General features: G+C 44.2%; 2 protein-coding genes across 4 annotated transcripts in view; one reads left to right on the top strand and one right to left on the bottom strand.

Annotated features, from left to right (window-relative positions):
• Positions 1 to 474: 474 nt before the first annotated feature.
• On the bottom strand, positions 475 to 9,588 carry stradb (STE20 related adaptor beta). The gene is made up of 12 exons (XM_008283139.1): positions 9,418 to 9,588; positions 8,677 to 8,984; positions 7,957 to 8,037; positions 5,747 to 5,849; positions 5,502 to 5,623; positions 5,290 to 5,398; positions 4,884 to 5,007; positions 4,616 to 4,787; positions 4,298 to 4,402; positions 3,944 to 4,200; positions 3,820 to 3,862; positions 475 to 2,267 (listed from the first exon to the last, which is right to left on the bottom strand). Exons 2-12 carry the CDS (start codon positions 8,686 to 8,688, stop codon positions 2,106 to 2,108), a joined length of 1,290 nt encoding a protein of 429 aa, XP_008281361.1. The 5' UTR covers positions 8,689 to 8,984; positions 9,418 to 9,588; the 3' UTR covers positions 475 to 2,105.
• A 155-nt stretch (positions 9,589 to 9,743) lies between these two features.
• trak2 (trafficking protein, kinesin binding 2) overlaps positions 9,744 to 16,429 on the top strand; it is an 18,004-nt gene continuing 11,318 nt past the window's right edge. Inside the window, exons 1-3 of one of the 3 annotated variants that reach the window (XM_008283135.1) lie at positions 9,744 to 9,826; positions 13,158 to 13,333; positions 14,641 to 14,826. In XM_008283135.1, the coding sequence (XP_008281357.1) occupies positions 13,279 to 13,333; positions 14,641 to 14,826 (241 nt within the window). In that variant the 5' untranslated portion in view covers positions 9,744 to 9,826; positions 13,158 to 13,278. Of the gene's footprint in view, positions 9,827 to 12,556; positions 12,586 to 13,157; positions 13,334 to 14,640; positions 14,827 to 14,917; positions 15,288 to 16,429 lie in introns of those variants that run through there. The other 2 variants (XM_008283136.1, XM_008283137.1) reach the window with 2 other exon arrangements.

The raw sequence follows: 16,429 nt of genomic DNA, 5'->3' as shown, positions 1-16,429 counted from the left end.
TTTTTTTTTTTTTTCATTTTTGGTTTTAAATCAAAAAGACATAGAAACAGAAATCCTTTTTTTTCCCCCATTTTTGAATTACAAATGAACCTCCGACGACCTTCCACTTTATAAAAACATGAATCCCAATCAGAGGTCATCCACACATCTGTATTTGAATCTAGATTGAAATGATTAATTTAGGATCAGTGAACTGATCTGAGCAGCATCGGTTAACACTGTGATATTCTCAGGTAATTATTTTAAAGCTCAAAAGGTCACTAATACTGAAAAACACAGTCAGTGTCAGAAAAGGACAAAAATGGCGACAAGATGTGTTTGATGCTAAAACAATGAGTTTAAACTAAGAATATAGTTTAAGGTCCATGCATGTATGTGGGTGGGTTCATATTCTAAATGTCCTAAAATACAAAGGAGAAAAGTTCATTCACAACACATCTGTCAACACACGTCATAAAAAAAATCAGTCAAGGCTAACAGAAGGTTTGGAAATCAAGTTTGTATATACATACATACGGTATCATTTATAATATGTGTATATATATATAAGGCTCACACAGCTACCATGTTTGATATGTACTGCAGCTCACAGTTCTCATACACAGTACACGTAATCACAGTTACAGAGAGATCACCATGTTCAGGTTTCAGTAAAACATAAAGGCATTGTTGGAGAAGTGGTCACAGAGCACAGTAGAAATAATCCGTCGGTGCATCACTCATGATCGGGGCGGGGACGGTTTCTAACTGCTACATGGAACATCAGGTATATCCTATTGCTCGTGTGCTCTTCTTGTTTTGTTTTCACAGCACACTTTGTTTCTTGTGCATGTTTTAGAGTCACTGTACAGGAACCGTATGTGCATATATGTTCAAACATACAGCAGCAAGATATTTACACAGTTTACATGGTACCCTGGGAAAATAAATCTGGTGAAATGGGGGGTTTCGTTTGAAAGATGTCAACACAGTGAGTATAAAGGAAACCAGTTAGCCAGCTGTGGGCGACATCCTGAACCCAGATTTTAGTGGGTTCAGTATTTGTTTACATTTTGTTAGAACCCAATCATTAAAATGATGTGGAATTAGCAGCTGCTCTCTGCATGTACAGGCAGCGACCACTCGATTAATATGATGCTGAGAAAACATTTCAAATGTGATGATTCTCAGGCAACTTTTGGAGTCTTGAAAATCATTGTTTTCCTCTGATGTCAAAGCAATCTGTCGCTGTTTATTCAAGATGGGCGTCGGACATATTTATATTCTCGGGAGGAGTAAGTCACACCGAATCCAAAAATATGTGCATCACGTCTGTGTTCAGATCCGAGTGAGCTACGACTCTGAGGAGGAGAAGCAATTTAACGCAGATACATCCTCCATGTCTCCCGTTAACTCTTGGTCTGAAAACCTCTGACAGGGATGAATATATATGCACATATGTGTAGAAAATCTCTTTCTGTGTACCTCAGTATTCACTATTCACAGTCTGAATACGTACTAACACTGTAAAGGAAGAATCCAGCCTCACATCATCTCTGATGCTCAGTACCTGTTAGGATTAATTGTTTTGGTGTGTTCACTTATTTATTCCAGGTACAGCATTAGTGTTGTTTGAGCAGAGCAGCAGGTTCTACACTGTAGTCATCTACCTCAAAAATAACCATCACCTCTGAAAATACGACCATAAAAGCAACTAAATGTGCTCAGACACACAGCTGCTGTCAACTTTCAGCTTTCCTTTCAGTCATAATTACCTCAGAGGAAGTGATCGTTAGTCAACCGAATCGTCTTTTGTCCTCCGACTCGTTGACAGTTCGTTAGTGTTGCTATGGATCCTTACCATGTGATCAGAGCAGCTTCTTAGATCCAGCACTTTCACAGTCGCCTCTCCGCCTCCGGGCCCTGAATCCACACGGGCATCAGACAAACAGATAAAAAAAACTACAAAACTATTTTAAAAAAGGCTCAGAGAGTCGGGTTAATAGTCATACAAAATAAAAGCACAGTAGAATTTGGCCTCATTGCTTTGTTTTGATTGTCTTGTGTTTGGCTTGCTAGTCAGGATTTGGAGAATTCGGGGGGACATCGAAGGAGGACGTGGGGGGTTAGGAGAAGTCCCAAACGGCCTCCACGGCGTCTGCGGTGGTTGAGGCTGGAGAGTGGCAGGAAGGGGCCGGGGGGCTGGATACCGGAGGGTCCTCGGGGCTGGCGAGGGGCACTGCTGGGTACATGAGACTGAGGAAGGAGTCTCTGGTGTGCCTCTTCACCTGAAACAGAGCAGAAAGCCTCAAACACCTGGACTTTGGGGGAGCTTTGAGTTGTACATGTTTTTTATTTACGGAGCCCAGACACAATCAGAACTCCTAAATTCTCCACAAGTCCTGAGCTTTATCCCCCCACTGCACTCGACACACCTCAAAATTATTCACTGACACAGTTCTACAGCTCCATATGTAAGTAGCTGCTATATCCTGCAAAAAGTGCTCCTTGTTTTTTGTGCAATGATAAAGGCAATGCGATCATCTCTGCATCTCTGGTAAAGTAGTCTGTACAGAGCCACGTGTCGGCTTATCGGCCTGCACACACGAAAAACATAAACTGGCCTTTAATTCCCATAGACCCCCCTGTTAAAATATCCAACTTTACAGTAAAAACAAACATGTTTAGGGCCTGGTCTGTAGCTAGTTTCCCTGTTCATGAGGGGCGATGTTTTTTTTTTTAAATAGAACTCACACATTTAAATTGTATTAAGGCTTAAAGTTGTGCATCATTATGTTCGTGGCAGCGCTGAGTGACAGATAGGTGGCGTCACAGGGCAGAACAGACCCAGAGATGTTTGTATGGTCCACCTCAGCTCCACTGCTTCGCTCATTTGTGGATTATGCGGTAAAGGGAAGATGGCACCAGTTAGAGGCGCCACACTGAGCTCTGCAGGACACCCGTGGGTGACGTCGTGGCCCTTCTCTCTTGCTTATTGTGCTTTTTACCGCATGGAAATGCTGGAAACTCATTTTCTATAGGGCAACTTGGTTGCCAGCGTGGATTGCAGTGGCAGTAAAAAAAAATAGCTGAAAAGGCAGAAAAGTGAAAGGCTGAAATAATACAACCCCAAGAGTTGTACTCAGACGCATCTCTAAGGGTACAAACACGATGCAGGATCAGTAGGATCAGTGCATCTGGACAACAAATAGATGCAGCATTCCCAATGACAGAAGAACAAGCAATCAATTAGAGGGAGTAGAGTCACTGTTCTTGGCTGAGAGACAGAACTGAAAACACTGCAGACTGAGCTTAACTTGTCCTCATTGTACTGGATGTGATTCCCACTGACACACGTGTTCTGGAATCTGGACAGAAGTATAAGATGAAGTGATCACTTCTTCATGCATGTCAGCAAAGTTAATTGCAAAGACGTTCATCCCTAAATGTATGACTTCTAAAGCTGCCTCTTTGGTGAAGGGAGGTGGAGAGACTGACTGGCATCCTGTCTGACGATGTGCAGGGATCTATTGAGACATGAAATCAGTCAGGACTGGATTTTCTTCTGTCAAACTGTTAAGTTGGTGTCGTCTCTGCTGTCTTTGTTGTCTGTGTTTTGTTATGTTCGTTAAGATGAAACCATCCTGAAGTCAGTTTTCATTTGAGCACTGAGCACATCATGAACATTAAAGATGTAGCTTTAGGTGCTCCTTTCAATTTAGTCCTAATTTTCAAAATAAAAGCACACAGGCTCTATGCTTAACTCATTGATGTGCACAGTGAAATTTTGCATAACAACAATTTCCCAAGTAAAGCAGACGTCCTGATCAGGAAACTCACCTGCTTGAAGAAGGCGTGTGTCAACAGTTCAGAAGCTGACGGTCTACGGAAGACAAAAGCAGCATTAAAGTCTGTGTGTTCAGAACTGATCAACTATTAGATGCATCTGGCTGCTCCTGCGAACCTGCGCTCAGGCTGCTGCTGCAGACACAGCTGGACCAGGTTGTGCAGGGTGGCCGAGTGGTTTTTGGGTCCAGGGCTCTGAGGTCTGTCGGCAGGAGGAGCGGTGGCGCTGTGCGTCAGGCTCCCTGTGGCCACGCTCTCCCCGATGCCGGAGTCCACCCCGGAGCGCGACACCTTCAGTCCCCCCAGTTCTCCCAGCGGGAAGGGAGCCACGTCCAGCAGGCAGCAGTGGGAGCCACGCAGCTTCTGAAGCAGCATCTGAACAGCGAAATTCAGACAATGATGTAAACAGCAAAGATTTTGTCATTTGGATGAAGACACTTTCTTCTAGAACAGTGTGGATGTCAGTTGTTACCTGAGTGGGTGGCATGTCCTGGAAAGGCACCCTGCCGCTGACCAGCTCACAGGCAACGATACCCAAACTGTAGATGTCTGACTTGACTCCGTAGCCGTGCAGGTCCTACTGAGGACAACACCACAGGGAGAGGAGACAGAACAGACCACACTGAGGCTGAGACACAGACACTGCTTTCTGAAATATGCAATGAAAAAAGCACAACAGCTCTATTTGGGGAAGAAAGGTGCTTTTCCAGTCACTTAGTTGAGCTTATACACAAGAGAAGTAGAGCTCCTGTCATATGGGAGAAGCTGTTTTAATGTAGAAAGTCCTGACCTGTCGCAGTAGTTCCGGGCTGAGCCAGGGCAGCAGTGCTGGACTGTGATGGGGCATATCAAACACCGCCCTCATCCTCTTCCCCTCTCGCATCATACTGTAAACACTGTGGAGCCCTGAGAGGTAGACGCGGCCCTCCCCTGACAGCAGGATATGACTGGCCTTCACCCCCCTGACAGGTGGAAAACAGACAGACAGCAGGATGCAAACATTAAACTGATTTCCTTTGTAATAGATGTTTTATCTTCATGTCTTGCCTCCCACTGACCGGTGAACGTAGCCCATCCGGTGCAGGTATTCCAATGCCTTCAGCACACCGTACAGCAGGTACGCTATCAGGGACTCACTCATTCCATCGGGGAAATATGTCCTCAGTAAGGTGTCTGCAGAGCCTGCAGGCAAAACAACGGCAGGAGAACAGTAAGCAGCTAATTCTGCTACGTCTTCAGACAGAATCATTTTGGCCAGAGAGGATTTTGTGTAAAGAAATGCCTTCTGATGTTCTGTGTAGGAGAAAGTGATAAAAAAATAAAAAATAAAGGATGCAGTCGTGCAAAAACCCTGAAGACAGCATTTACAAAACAAAGACTACTTGGTAATAGTATAATGCAGAGGCTCCTCACAAACATGCACTAGATGTTTTTGAAGGATTAAAAGTTATGGTTGTGGCTGACCATAGGCCATGAGCGGTGTCAGGACCCACAGCTGGCAGCAGGAGCTAAAGACCAGGCGAGAGGTCAGCAGGTTGGGGTGACGGAAGAGTCGGGACAGCAGAACCTCATTCTGGGGTTTGACACACAATTTGACATAAATAACCCTGGATGGAGAGAAGCTTGTATAACCGCATGGCCTTTAAATAAATGTCAGTGTCCAGGGAGCAGCTCACCATGAGCTGCAGCAGCTCCTCCTCTGTGCACTCGTCCAGGTTGGTTTGTTTGACAGCCACCAGCTGGCCGGTGGGGATGTGGCGGGCCATGTTCACCTGGCTCAGATTGTGGAAGCCTCTTCCTGCGACACAGTCATTTGACATTCAGTGAATTCCTTTGTCATTCCTTTGATTTAGGAGAAATCAACTCAGCTTTTGTTTACAATCATGACTGTTGTTATACTGTGACTCTGTGATGCTCTCACCCAGCTCAGACAGTAGCTGGTAGTGGGCCGGTTCGGCCGACAGCCCAGTGACGTCATCGCCACCTGCTGGCCCTTGCAGAGTGTATTCAGAACCGTCACAGCTCTGCAGGGACGCACACACCCCATTAACACACATTTATCACAAGGGTAACAGAGCAGAAAATAAAGACACTCAGCAAACAAACAGAAGTTAGCAACACAGGCACGTACACACTTTAAGTGTACATTAAATCATCAATGACCCTCATCTATCTCTGTTAATGACCAGGACGAGCTGTAACTGTATTTAGCTCCTCATTCACAGCCTCCTTCCCCCTCTGGCAACACAAACATCAATAAAAATAACTGTAAATAAGTGATAAAGGGGGACCAAAAGAAAAACTACCACCACATACAAATTGAAAGCCTGAAGCAAGATCGTGCTGTTACCCACAAACACCAACGTTCCCCATGTTCATCGTTTTAGTTTAGTGTGTTAGCGTTTGAAGAACAGCTGAGGCTGATGAGAACACAAGATTAAGATGAATACTTTTGCCCTGATGATGACGCTGGATGAAAAGTTGATGGGCTACAGCAGCTATTAGAGGTTCTCTAAATCCTGTCTAGATGAGAAGTGGTGGTCTGACCATCAACACAATACATTCTGGATTCTGTGTTCGTCTGATTCAGCCTGACTCTGTTTGTCTCCTGTGACCAACACAAACTAGAAGGTCACATTTCCAAAGTCAGACCAGTCAGCTAGTGAGTTGTATGAAACAGTAAAGTCAAGTCACTGTTATCTATGCAGCACATATGAAACGCCTGATGTGGACCCTATAATATTATATATTACACAAACTCACATGACAAGTTTAAATAGTCGAGTTAAAACCCCTCAGTATTATATATGATATAACTGTACCTGACTGATATAAATATGCATGCTAAGACCCTATGTTATTACACATTTAAAACCGAATGAATCCAAAGTGAGGTGAGGAAGTAACACCATCACTAAGCAGCTGAAGTTGTGAGTGGGCAGGGTGGGGGTGGATTAGATTTGAACACATAAAGCAGGACAGGCAGTATGATTTGGGACAATATAAACTCTTTAACACATACACTGGTGCATCTGGAAACTCTTTAACTCGAACAACCAAAGCCTTTTCAGTCTAAACATTTCTGCTATAATGCTGTAAAAATGGTATTTATTACCCCTTTGATTAGTAACCTTCTCTCTAAAAACCCAATTCTGCAATGTGGATAATTAAATATCTTTAAGCAGCTTTCTGTAGCAGCTCTACAGTCTCCTCGTGGATATCTGCAGACACAAAGGAGCTGAAGTGTGACGATGACACTGGCTTTAGTCTTCGTTCCAGACGGCTCTCTGCTGTTGTGGTGAGATTCTGTGCGCGGCGACTGTGGACACCAGCGGGTGGCGCTGTGACACCGAGCACAGTGGCAGTAGGGAGGAGAGGATGCTTGCAGTTTCAGTGATGCAGACAGATTATTGGGACATCTGTTTCACAGAGGCACTAGCAGAATGTGTTTCATTCACCATAAGAATACACATTCTCTGAATCCATCCCAGCATTGTGTCTGTATCACCAGAGGGGGAATGACCTCACACATCCGCAGTACATTAATAATTATTATTAGGTCGTTAATAATAAATATTAATTATGAAGTACTGCATTATAGGAGAACATTACTGGGCAGGAACATTTTGATGAAAATGTTTGGGGGGCATTCTGGAGGAGCTCTGACAAGTCTGATGATGTCATCGTGAAGGGTTTTCTGAATGGGGGCTTCACTGCAAAAAGGCTGCATGCTAAACTGGGAGTCGAACAAAGCCAGAGAGTTTACTAGGAATCAAATATCTAATGTAAAGTACTACCAAGCTGCATTAAGGGATTTACAGTACGCAGTGTTTTTGGAGCCAAATATTAAAAATCTGTACATTTCAGTCTCTGTGTACCAATCTTGAACACTCTTGTTTTAATCTGTATCGTGTTTATCTCCCAATATTATGGACAGTTAATGTTAAATCTATGGAGTTCCACTTTAAGAGTTTTCACAGCTGCAGTGTTATTCTAATAGTCACTATCTATCACAACTTTGAGGCAGGTCCTAGGCAGCTCCAGACAGATGATAAATGAACAGTGATGACATGATGGAAGAGCATCAGTGTTACGCCTGTCACCATGCTGACAGAGCCAGTGGTTACTGACCAGGAACTGGTGGCTGGTGTCCTCATAGCGCTCCTCTATGTCCATGGGCTGGACCTGAGCGTGGGAGATGCAGGAACAGTCCTGGTGAAGGGGGGGAGGAGCACAGGTGAGACATGCCCTACAGGACAAGGAGATGTGGAGAGGAAACGTGGAGTTTGGGAGTGGAGGGTGAAACGCTGCTTTGCGGAGGGTTAGAGATGAGGCAGAGGAGCAAGCATCGGGAAATATGTGAGGGCACTCAAAGGGTATTTTATCAGAAGTGATGAGTGGAGAGAGAGTTAGAGTGACGATAACAGGCAACAAAGAGGCAGCTGACTGACGGATGTGTCCCAACAGAGCAAGATAAGAGCTGCATATATATTTAGAAGCACCCATTAGAGGTGAACAATGCACAGAGAGCTACTAAAAATATCTGACATTATCAAACATACATTAGCCCACACCACATACACAAACACAGAGGTGTTACACTTTTCAAACTGGCTGCACGTGTAACTTGCAAGACTGCAAAATATCATGTGCATTAATAATAATATCACGCTGATTGCTTTTAAATCAACTAATCTGACACATACACTGGTGCATCCGTATCTGGACGCTCCTGAGTTTACCACCTCCACCACCAGCATGATCCAGCTGATTCGTGACTACACATCCACTAGGTCACAACTCAGCGACACGAAGTGATCGAGCAAAACCCATGCGGCGTGAAATCCTTACCAAGAAAGACATGGAGTCCTTTTGGCGACGGTAAAATCACAGTCTTTGGCATTCATCCGCTCGCAGGCTGCAGGAGACCGACCGCGATGGAGGGAGACAGGAGGATGAAGCGCAGCAGTGTAATACGAGACACACGGAGAATCCCCCACTAGACCAGAAAGCAGCCAGCATCCATCCAGCCTCAGCCGCTCATCCATCCGCCTGCAGCTCACCTGGCTGCATCACAGAGATGTGAGGAAATAAGAGAGGAGGTCCCCGTCCAGCCCAGTCAGCGGTGTTGGCATCGGGAGGAAGAATGTGGGTGAATCCTGAAGTTCCCGATGAGAAATTAATCTATTTATTACAGCAGTGACGTCTTTGTTTATGATGAACTAAAAAAATTTAAAAAAAATAAAATAAAAATCTGCCTGTGTTTGCTGATTACAGTCCAAACATGTTTATCAAATTAATCTCTCTTCATGGTTGGATTAACTGCTGTTATTTCAGCTAGCAGACAGTTAGCAAACGGACGGACCGTCAGGCTAATCATTTAGTTCTGGGTAACACTACACGGTCATTTCAACGCTGTGAAAAAAACAACAATAAATTACGGGACACGCTCAGCAGGTTTCCTATTTCGATAGCTAATGTTGGCAGTGTTAACATATTTAGCTAGTTCGAGCAGTAAGCTAACGTTAGCGCGGGGTCTTATTGTTTTTTTGTATTTATTTGAAGTCCATGTAACGAAAACAAGCTGCTCACCTTCTCCTCCTCTCGACAGCAGCTCCGGCGTAAACAAGTTAAAAATACGAGTCTGACATTCGAAACGACGTGTTGTTCCTACGCTTCGTATCCTTTCATTCTTTCACCAAAATGTACGGGGTCGTGCGGAAAGTTTCACTGTTAATACCGAACCGCATAATCACCAAAGAAAAAAAATGTAGTCTTCAGAGAGGACTTTTAATTTGACACAGATAACGGTCGCGCAATAAACGCGTCACCAGGCTGGCTGGCTGGCTGGCTGGCTGTCGCCGCTCGATGACGCGAGTAGCTGTTTGCCTGCTCCCCTCCCTTCCCTTCCCCTCCATTGTTTGAGGCTTTGGGGAAGGGATTGACAGACACCGCATGTACTGCTGGAGCTGCCCATGCTGTGGAATAACATTGACTTAGGGTAAGATTTATAGCTGTCACGTATCTTTTAATTTTTTTAAAAAAATATATAATTAACTCTGGAATGTTCACCGCGTGAGGGATGCAGCCGGTTTGAGCTCGCGATGGCTTTGTTAGCAATGCTAAGCAACAGAGAAGCTGTTATCCGACCTGAGCAGAGCTAAAGCTAGTTGGTGTTTACTACACATCATTTCACATTCAGCTCAGTGAGGATTTGTTGAGGAGCTAACAGGTAACTCACCTGTAGTTATAGCTGTGTAAATACGTGTTAGCTAGCCTGCTAAACATCGTTATTAACTTTAGCTAACGTAATGCATGTAAATAGCGTTCATCTCTTATAGCATGTATACATTAGCCTTCATGCTAAAATGTAATAAACTTGTAATAGCTCACTGACAGCTGAACATCAACACAGTCTATAAAAACACCATCTACTGTAGCACTTCCATGTCTTTAAAGGATCCAGTGTAAAATTGTGATTACTTAACTACTAGTTATTACAAAGACATGATCAAACTGTAGGTTTCCCCCCAAATAGCTGCTTTTTGTGTATTGTTTGTCCGAGTCTAGAGCTCGAACAATTAATCAATCACGTGTCCATTGTTACATTGATTAGAACTGCTTTTATAATCGATGAATCTGTATGAGTATACATTCTATTTTAAATGTGAGTACTTTCTGGTTTCTTTTTCTTTCATTTATCATCTTGGGCTTTAATTATCAACATTTTTCACCACCTTCTGACTAATGAATTGACAGTGGAAATAAGTGGTGGTAAATTGGACAGTAGCTTCTGTGGATACATTAAAACGTTTGAAGGTTTTGCTGATCTGTACATTCATATTTAACTTCTGCCAGCCACTACTTTGGCACTTATAATTACGAATGTTGGTTTGGCCGTCAGATCAGATCAGTGTTTCACAATGTTCTATCTGGCTGGAGTCATTCCTTTTTGCAGGGCATGTCGAGGAATGTCTGCTGCTGTTCCAGTCACAGATTTCTGCAGTTGAAAGTCTCTGGTCCAGTCAGAGTCACATGCTGCTCCTCATGTCCTGCTTCGTTTGAAGTTAGCCTTCGGGCCCTGTCCAGTTTGTCAAGGCTACGCTGAGCTCGGTGCAAATGTGTTGCTAAAGAAACACAGCGAATAACAGAAAAGGCTAAAGGATATCATTGCAAGCTTAACAATAACAAGGTCATCTTAGACTTTCCTGTCATTGTATTAACTTAAGCTTGTATCGGTGCTGAGATGCTGCTGTTTCTACTGCTGCACCAGTTGTAGGTCATTCTGGATTAGAGCATCAGCTGAATGAGTGGATTAGATATGAAGGGAGGTGAGGTCTGTGGAAAGCTGATGTAATCAGCAGACAGTCGCTGTGGGACAGCTGTGACAGGCTCGTGCTCTGTGTTGTGCTGCTGTGCTGTCGGTTACTTTCAGAGCTGCTCTCTTGCTCCGCTGGGTTTTACATCTTTGTTATGTCACCACTATTAAGTGGTGGTTACCAGATTGTGGTTAGAATGTTTTCTCCGGCCGTTTTAAGCCAAAGGATGTTGTGCGTGCGGTCAATACAATGTGCACCACTAATTCCCTTTTTAATTTCTGTGTTTTGGGTTAAGATTGTGAGGAAAATACTGTGCAGCCGTCTGCCTGTGACAGTCTTACTCATGAGGTGACTCACTTGGACGAGATCAGTATTTTAAACCTGGAAAAAGAACAAGTGTGCATTTTAAAGACACAGTGATGAGGAATGTGAACATAATGGGTGCAGCTCCTACTAATGATTAATACATGTAATGTTTTGTTCACAGAATTGTTCCACGGCCTAATGCGAATGTGACCGTTATAATTTCGGTATCAGTCAATACCAGTGTCATTAATGGGTCAATACAGTATATCTGCCCGGCATTAAATGGTACGCAGCATGCTGAGGCTGTAGCATTGCGTGCATCACATCTCCTCTAATCTCCTTGGTGTAGCACACTGTTTCAGCCTCACTGTTATGTAAGCAGAGGATGAATGTTGCCCAGAGGACTCTGTCTTTCCACAGGCATGCTCACTGAGACACATGCACCCACACAGATGTGCATGTGTCTCTGCATGCACGGGCCAAGCACGAGGGTCAGTGATGCATATGATACTCAGAGCTATTCATTGCATTGTCCTTTAAAATGCTCCTTTTTTTCCTGTTAATACACAATAGAACAGCTACACAATCGTACAGCTACACAACCTCCGTCCACTTCAAGGACACGCCGCGAATTATACGCATCAAATTCACTTTACTGCTCATCTTGTAAAAACTGTTGTATAATGTCTTTTATGGCTCTATAATGAGCTGAAGTCTGCAAAAATCTAAAAAACACTGATGTCATTGGGGTTATCTCAGCTTTGACTTGAGAGGGTGTGTCACAAACGGAAGGTATGAGGTTTGGAAAATGAGGGTATTTTTATCAGGCAGAGGGGATCTCATGAAAGATGCTATCAAACTGCATGATGGGAAGCGTAGTCTCGGTCTCTGCTGCTTCAGTTTTGCTCATTCTTTTTTTTTAAATATGCCCCTCAAGAACCTTTAACTTTCTGGAAACTTAGCGCTGAATTAGTGGAAAAGGTTTTTGTTTTTGAGCATGAACGTCGCACCTATTCAGTGATTTATTTCATGTTTCCAACAGGTTATTTGGAATTAAATGTGTGAGTAAATACATGAGCAGCTATGATGTGACATACTAAATAAAACAAGAGGAACTCCAGGAGGCCACACCAAGGTTTGAGCCAAAATACAAATCCTTCAAATCACAGTACCATGCAGTATGATGCAAATGTCCATGGCTGCTCAGATTCCTCCTCCAGTGTCCTCCTTGGGGCTCATCCCTTTAAGAGACCACATCCTGCTTCATTCCTTCCGTCATCCCTTTAAGGCCTGGGACAGAGAGGCAACAGGATGTGGGACGTCTGTTTCTCTCCCCTCAGCCCTCCCTAAAAACAGCATGTGGCACAGAAGAGGGAATGAAAATGACTCAGTTATGGCTCGCTTTACGCTTGTCTGTCATGGTGACACAAAATCCACCTTCAAATTCTCAGACACTAACCTTTAATCCGGCTCAAAATATGCCCTCGTCAGAATGAAACGAGTAGAAATGTTCTAGGGATTTATGCTAGAGTTGGTTAAAGTGTCCAACAGCAAACACTGTGGGAGGATTTTCTTTTTCTATCTGCCTGCATCGTCAGCAATCAAGTGGGAAGGAGAAAAGCAAAGTCAATGTGAACTGCAGCCTCTCTGGAGTATTCATGTCTTTCTGGGCTCTCTGACACTTCGTACTTCTGTCCTGTGTTGCAGGTAAAGGTGTGTGTGGACACCGCCCGTCAGTGCACAAGCAGCATGTGATGCCACAGCAGCTCCCGTATTCTGTCCAGCATTGTGTTTATTGCGAGTGGGGAGCCCCTCCCACTCCGAGGACATGTTTGAAGTCAAACCCCGGGCGGTGGAGAAGAAAGAGTCGAGCACAGAGACAGGTAGGAACCACCGTTAGTGAAATATCTACAGAAGCAAAGGTTGCAGTGTGGCCACTGCTAAGCTTTGTGTACACTTCCTGCTCTGCCAGACTTCCCTGCGGTACAGTAGCTGTGCCTTTAGGCCTGATGCTATAGTTAGCTCCATCTGTCCCAGTAAACCACATATTTGCTCAAGTGGAAGGACATTGGCTTGTACAGTGCCGGAGCCAAGAGAACACACACACACACACACACACACACACACACACACACACATTCAGATGCTTCATCGGCCCACACTTGCCTTCAAATCTCCCCGAGGCTGCACAGATTTGCCAAAATAAAAGCATCCCTTATCATTTACTTACTTAGTATTTTCATTATGATGCACAATAAAGCCTTGAATTAGATTTTTTTTATGTCATCATGTGATTCACATGACATGGTTTGGATTTTGATGATGAATAATTAGAGTATGAACATGTGAATGATGTTTTGTTCACTGGTGAGAGATTGACTGAAATCGAAACACATGTAGAGTTAAAATTAAACTTTTTATGCTGAGGATTTTTACACGTGTTTAATTTAAAGATGCCTTTTTAAACATTTACAGATCACGTTGGTAAGCTAATATTTCTGATGTGTAACCAGTCAGACGGTTGTTGGTGAGATTTTGCTCGAGTCTTCAGAAGTGTTGACTCGAAATAGAGAGAGTAGAAGTAGCACGAGTTAAATTCCTTTATCTTGTGGGAAGTTGGTTAAAAAAAACATAACAAAACACACAGAACCAACACTGGACTATAATCAGTCAAAGTCTGTTTAGCATGTTAGGTTTTTTTTGCGATTGTCGTAATTCAGACCTACATCGAGCTAACGTCAGAGTTCAACAATTTGGGAACTAAACCTTTCTGCTTCCTTACAGGAGATTGGTGCCACTCCCAATGTCTATGTGTTGATTATTAAGTTAGAGGCAGGAGACTGTTAGCTTAGCGTCGCATAAGTTTTGGAAGCAGGTGGACACAGCTGGCCATGCTGTGAATTAATGAGCTTTAGTGGATTTGGACTGAGTCGGGCTACCTGTTTCCCCTTGCTTCCACCCTTAATGCTAAGCTAAGCTAAGCATGTCCTGGCTGCACCTTTATACTGAGCATAAACTTTTATTTGAACTCCTGGCAGGTGAGTGAATAGCGTAGCCCCTGCTGGCCATTTAAGTCCATCTTTGGGACCAGAAGATCAAGTATTAATCTTAAAAATGCTCTGCAGTAATGACAGTAATCACTAGACCCTGAGCCACTGGAGAGTAAGTCATGTGTCTGTCTGTGTTCCAGATGAGGGGCTGGGCAGCAGCGGGAGGCATTATGGCTCTGGCTCGCTGGGATCCGGTTCGGCCGGTTCTGTCTACCTGTCCGACAGCCAGGACTGGGTGGTGTCCCCGAGCTGCTCCCCGGACGAAGGCCCCGTCCAGCACAACGCCATCTCCCCCATGTTGGCCGAGGAGACCTTCCGCTACATGAGTAAGTGTTTCGCGAAACTACGCCGGGTCAGATGTGCGGTTAAATTAACTCGACTTTCTTTTGATTGGTTAATCCCGCGGTGACATCAGCGGGCAGATGGCGTGTGTTTGAGTCTCGCATTAGACACGTGAGGGATTCGTTTTATACAGTGCACATCCTATTCAATTAAAATCACAGGGATTTACGGTGGATATTATTCGGCACAGGGTTTGTCATTGTGTCTGCTTGTGTGAACTCGACTGTGACACCGTTAGAGTGTGTGAGAGAGAGAGAGAGAGGAATCCAGTGATCCAGCCAGCTGAGTTCAAAGCCAGAGTCACGGGACAGACAGTAATGAGGGAGGAGGGGGTGTGCAGAGTGGATGGAAAGAGGATGAAGACGGTTCAGTAGAGAGGAGAGACGGACCATGGCGGTTTTAAACATCCACAATGAGGAAGCCTACGATAACTTCGCCGTGGAAGGTGAGCGTTACGTCCTCGGTGTGTGTGCGACAGACTGAGAGGCAGACTAGTGACGGCCTCAGGGGAGTCGGCAAGGTCGGACAGAACGAGACGGAGTTAAAGAGAAAGTGTGTGTGTGTGTTGTTAGAAAGACAGGAAGTGGGTAAACTGTGTGCTGTGTTTACATTCAAACAAGTTGTGGTGTGCGGGAACAGTGTTACCTACAGTCGGCTTCCTGTTTGTGTCGCAGCAGAGCGTTCTACATTCATATGTTCAGTTTTTAAAATAATCACAAGCAGCTTCAGTACGTCAACAGTTTTTCTGTTTCCTCAGCTCAACCTTTGTTAATGTTTGAGCAAAGCCACTTTAAGAGCAAAACAACTTCACGGCAATGCACACGAGAACTAAAAAAGTCAAAACAGAACCAAATAATGATTAATGCATCTAAATAAAAGTGCTTGGTAAATGTTGCACGTGTGGCTGGAGGGGTACAGTAAGGGCCTCTGAGTTTCATGTTCCTGCTCGCTCTACTTCTGCAGCACAAAATCAAACACGGCCTATTAATAGCAGAGACATGGCATGTTAATATCCGAATGCCCTCCGGCCGTCCTGAAGCAGCACATATGGAGAAACGTGTGGTTTTGACGTTCGGTGCTGACGACGTTGTAATGGCCTAAATATTTCAATGCTCTAAAATGATGATACAAGCAGCGCAGGTATCGAGTTGCCCAGTTTTGGGTCGTGTTGTGAAATTGGAAGAGGGAGATCTCTGTCTGACACATCAGAGCAGTAGGCAGTTCAGCAGCTTGCTCTAACATCTTATTGTTTATGAAGGGTAAAGTGTAGAAGCTTGTGGTTTTGGGAGAGTAAAAGAGGGGCAGAATGTGGAGGATTCAAGCTGTTACTGAGTCTTAATACTTTCTTATCGTATTTCCTGCCTGATCCATCCTGGGGAAAAAACACCGATATGGCAATAAATCGCATAACTTCCTCTTGTGATACATTATTTATAACCCAATATCAGCACATAATATTGGCCAGCTGATTAATCAGTTGTACTTTAAATGGGTTTCCCCGACCAGACTTGTAAAAGCCACTGCGTCATGACTGCTTGGCGCCCATCAAACAAATGAGGATAAAAAGTTTAGTGACCTGCTTTAAAG

The sequence above is a fragment of the Stegastes partitus genome, unplaced genomic scaffold (genome assembly GCF_000690725.1).
Source record: "Stegastes partitus isolate 25-593 unplaced genomic scaffold, Stegastes_partitus-1.0.2 Scaffold298, whole genome shotgun sequence".
NCBI lineage: Eukaryota > Metazoa > Chordata > Actinopteri > Pomacentridae > Stegastes > Stegastes partitus.
Note: the sequence above shows the minus strand (reverse complement) of the source record. Positions and strands in the feature narration are given on the sequence as shown.

Bases quoted from the DNA above. Each gene is read 5' to 3' on its own strand.
- stradb (XM_008283139.1), bottom strand. The intron at 5,850-7,956 runs GTCAGTAACCAC...GCGTCCCTGCAG, and splicing joins ACACCAGCCACCAGTTCCTG to AGCTGTGACGGTTCTGAATA. The intron at 2,268-3,819 runs GTGAGTTTCCTG...GCTCTGTTTCAG, and splicing joins CACACGCCTTCTTCAAGCAG to GTGAAGAGGCACACCAGAGA.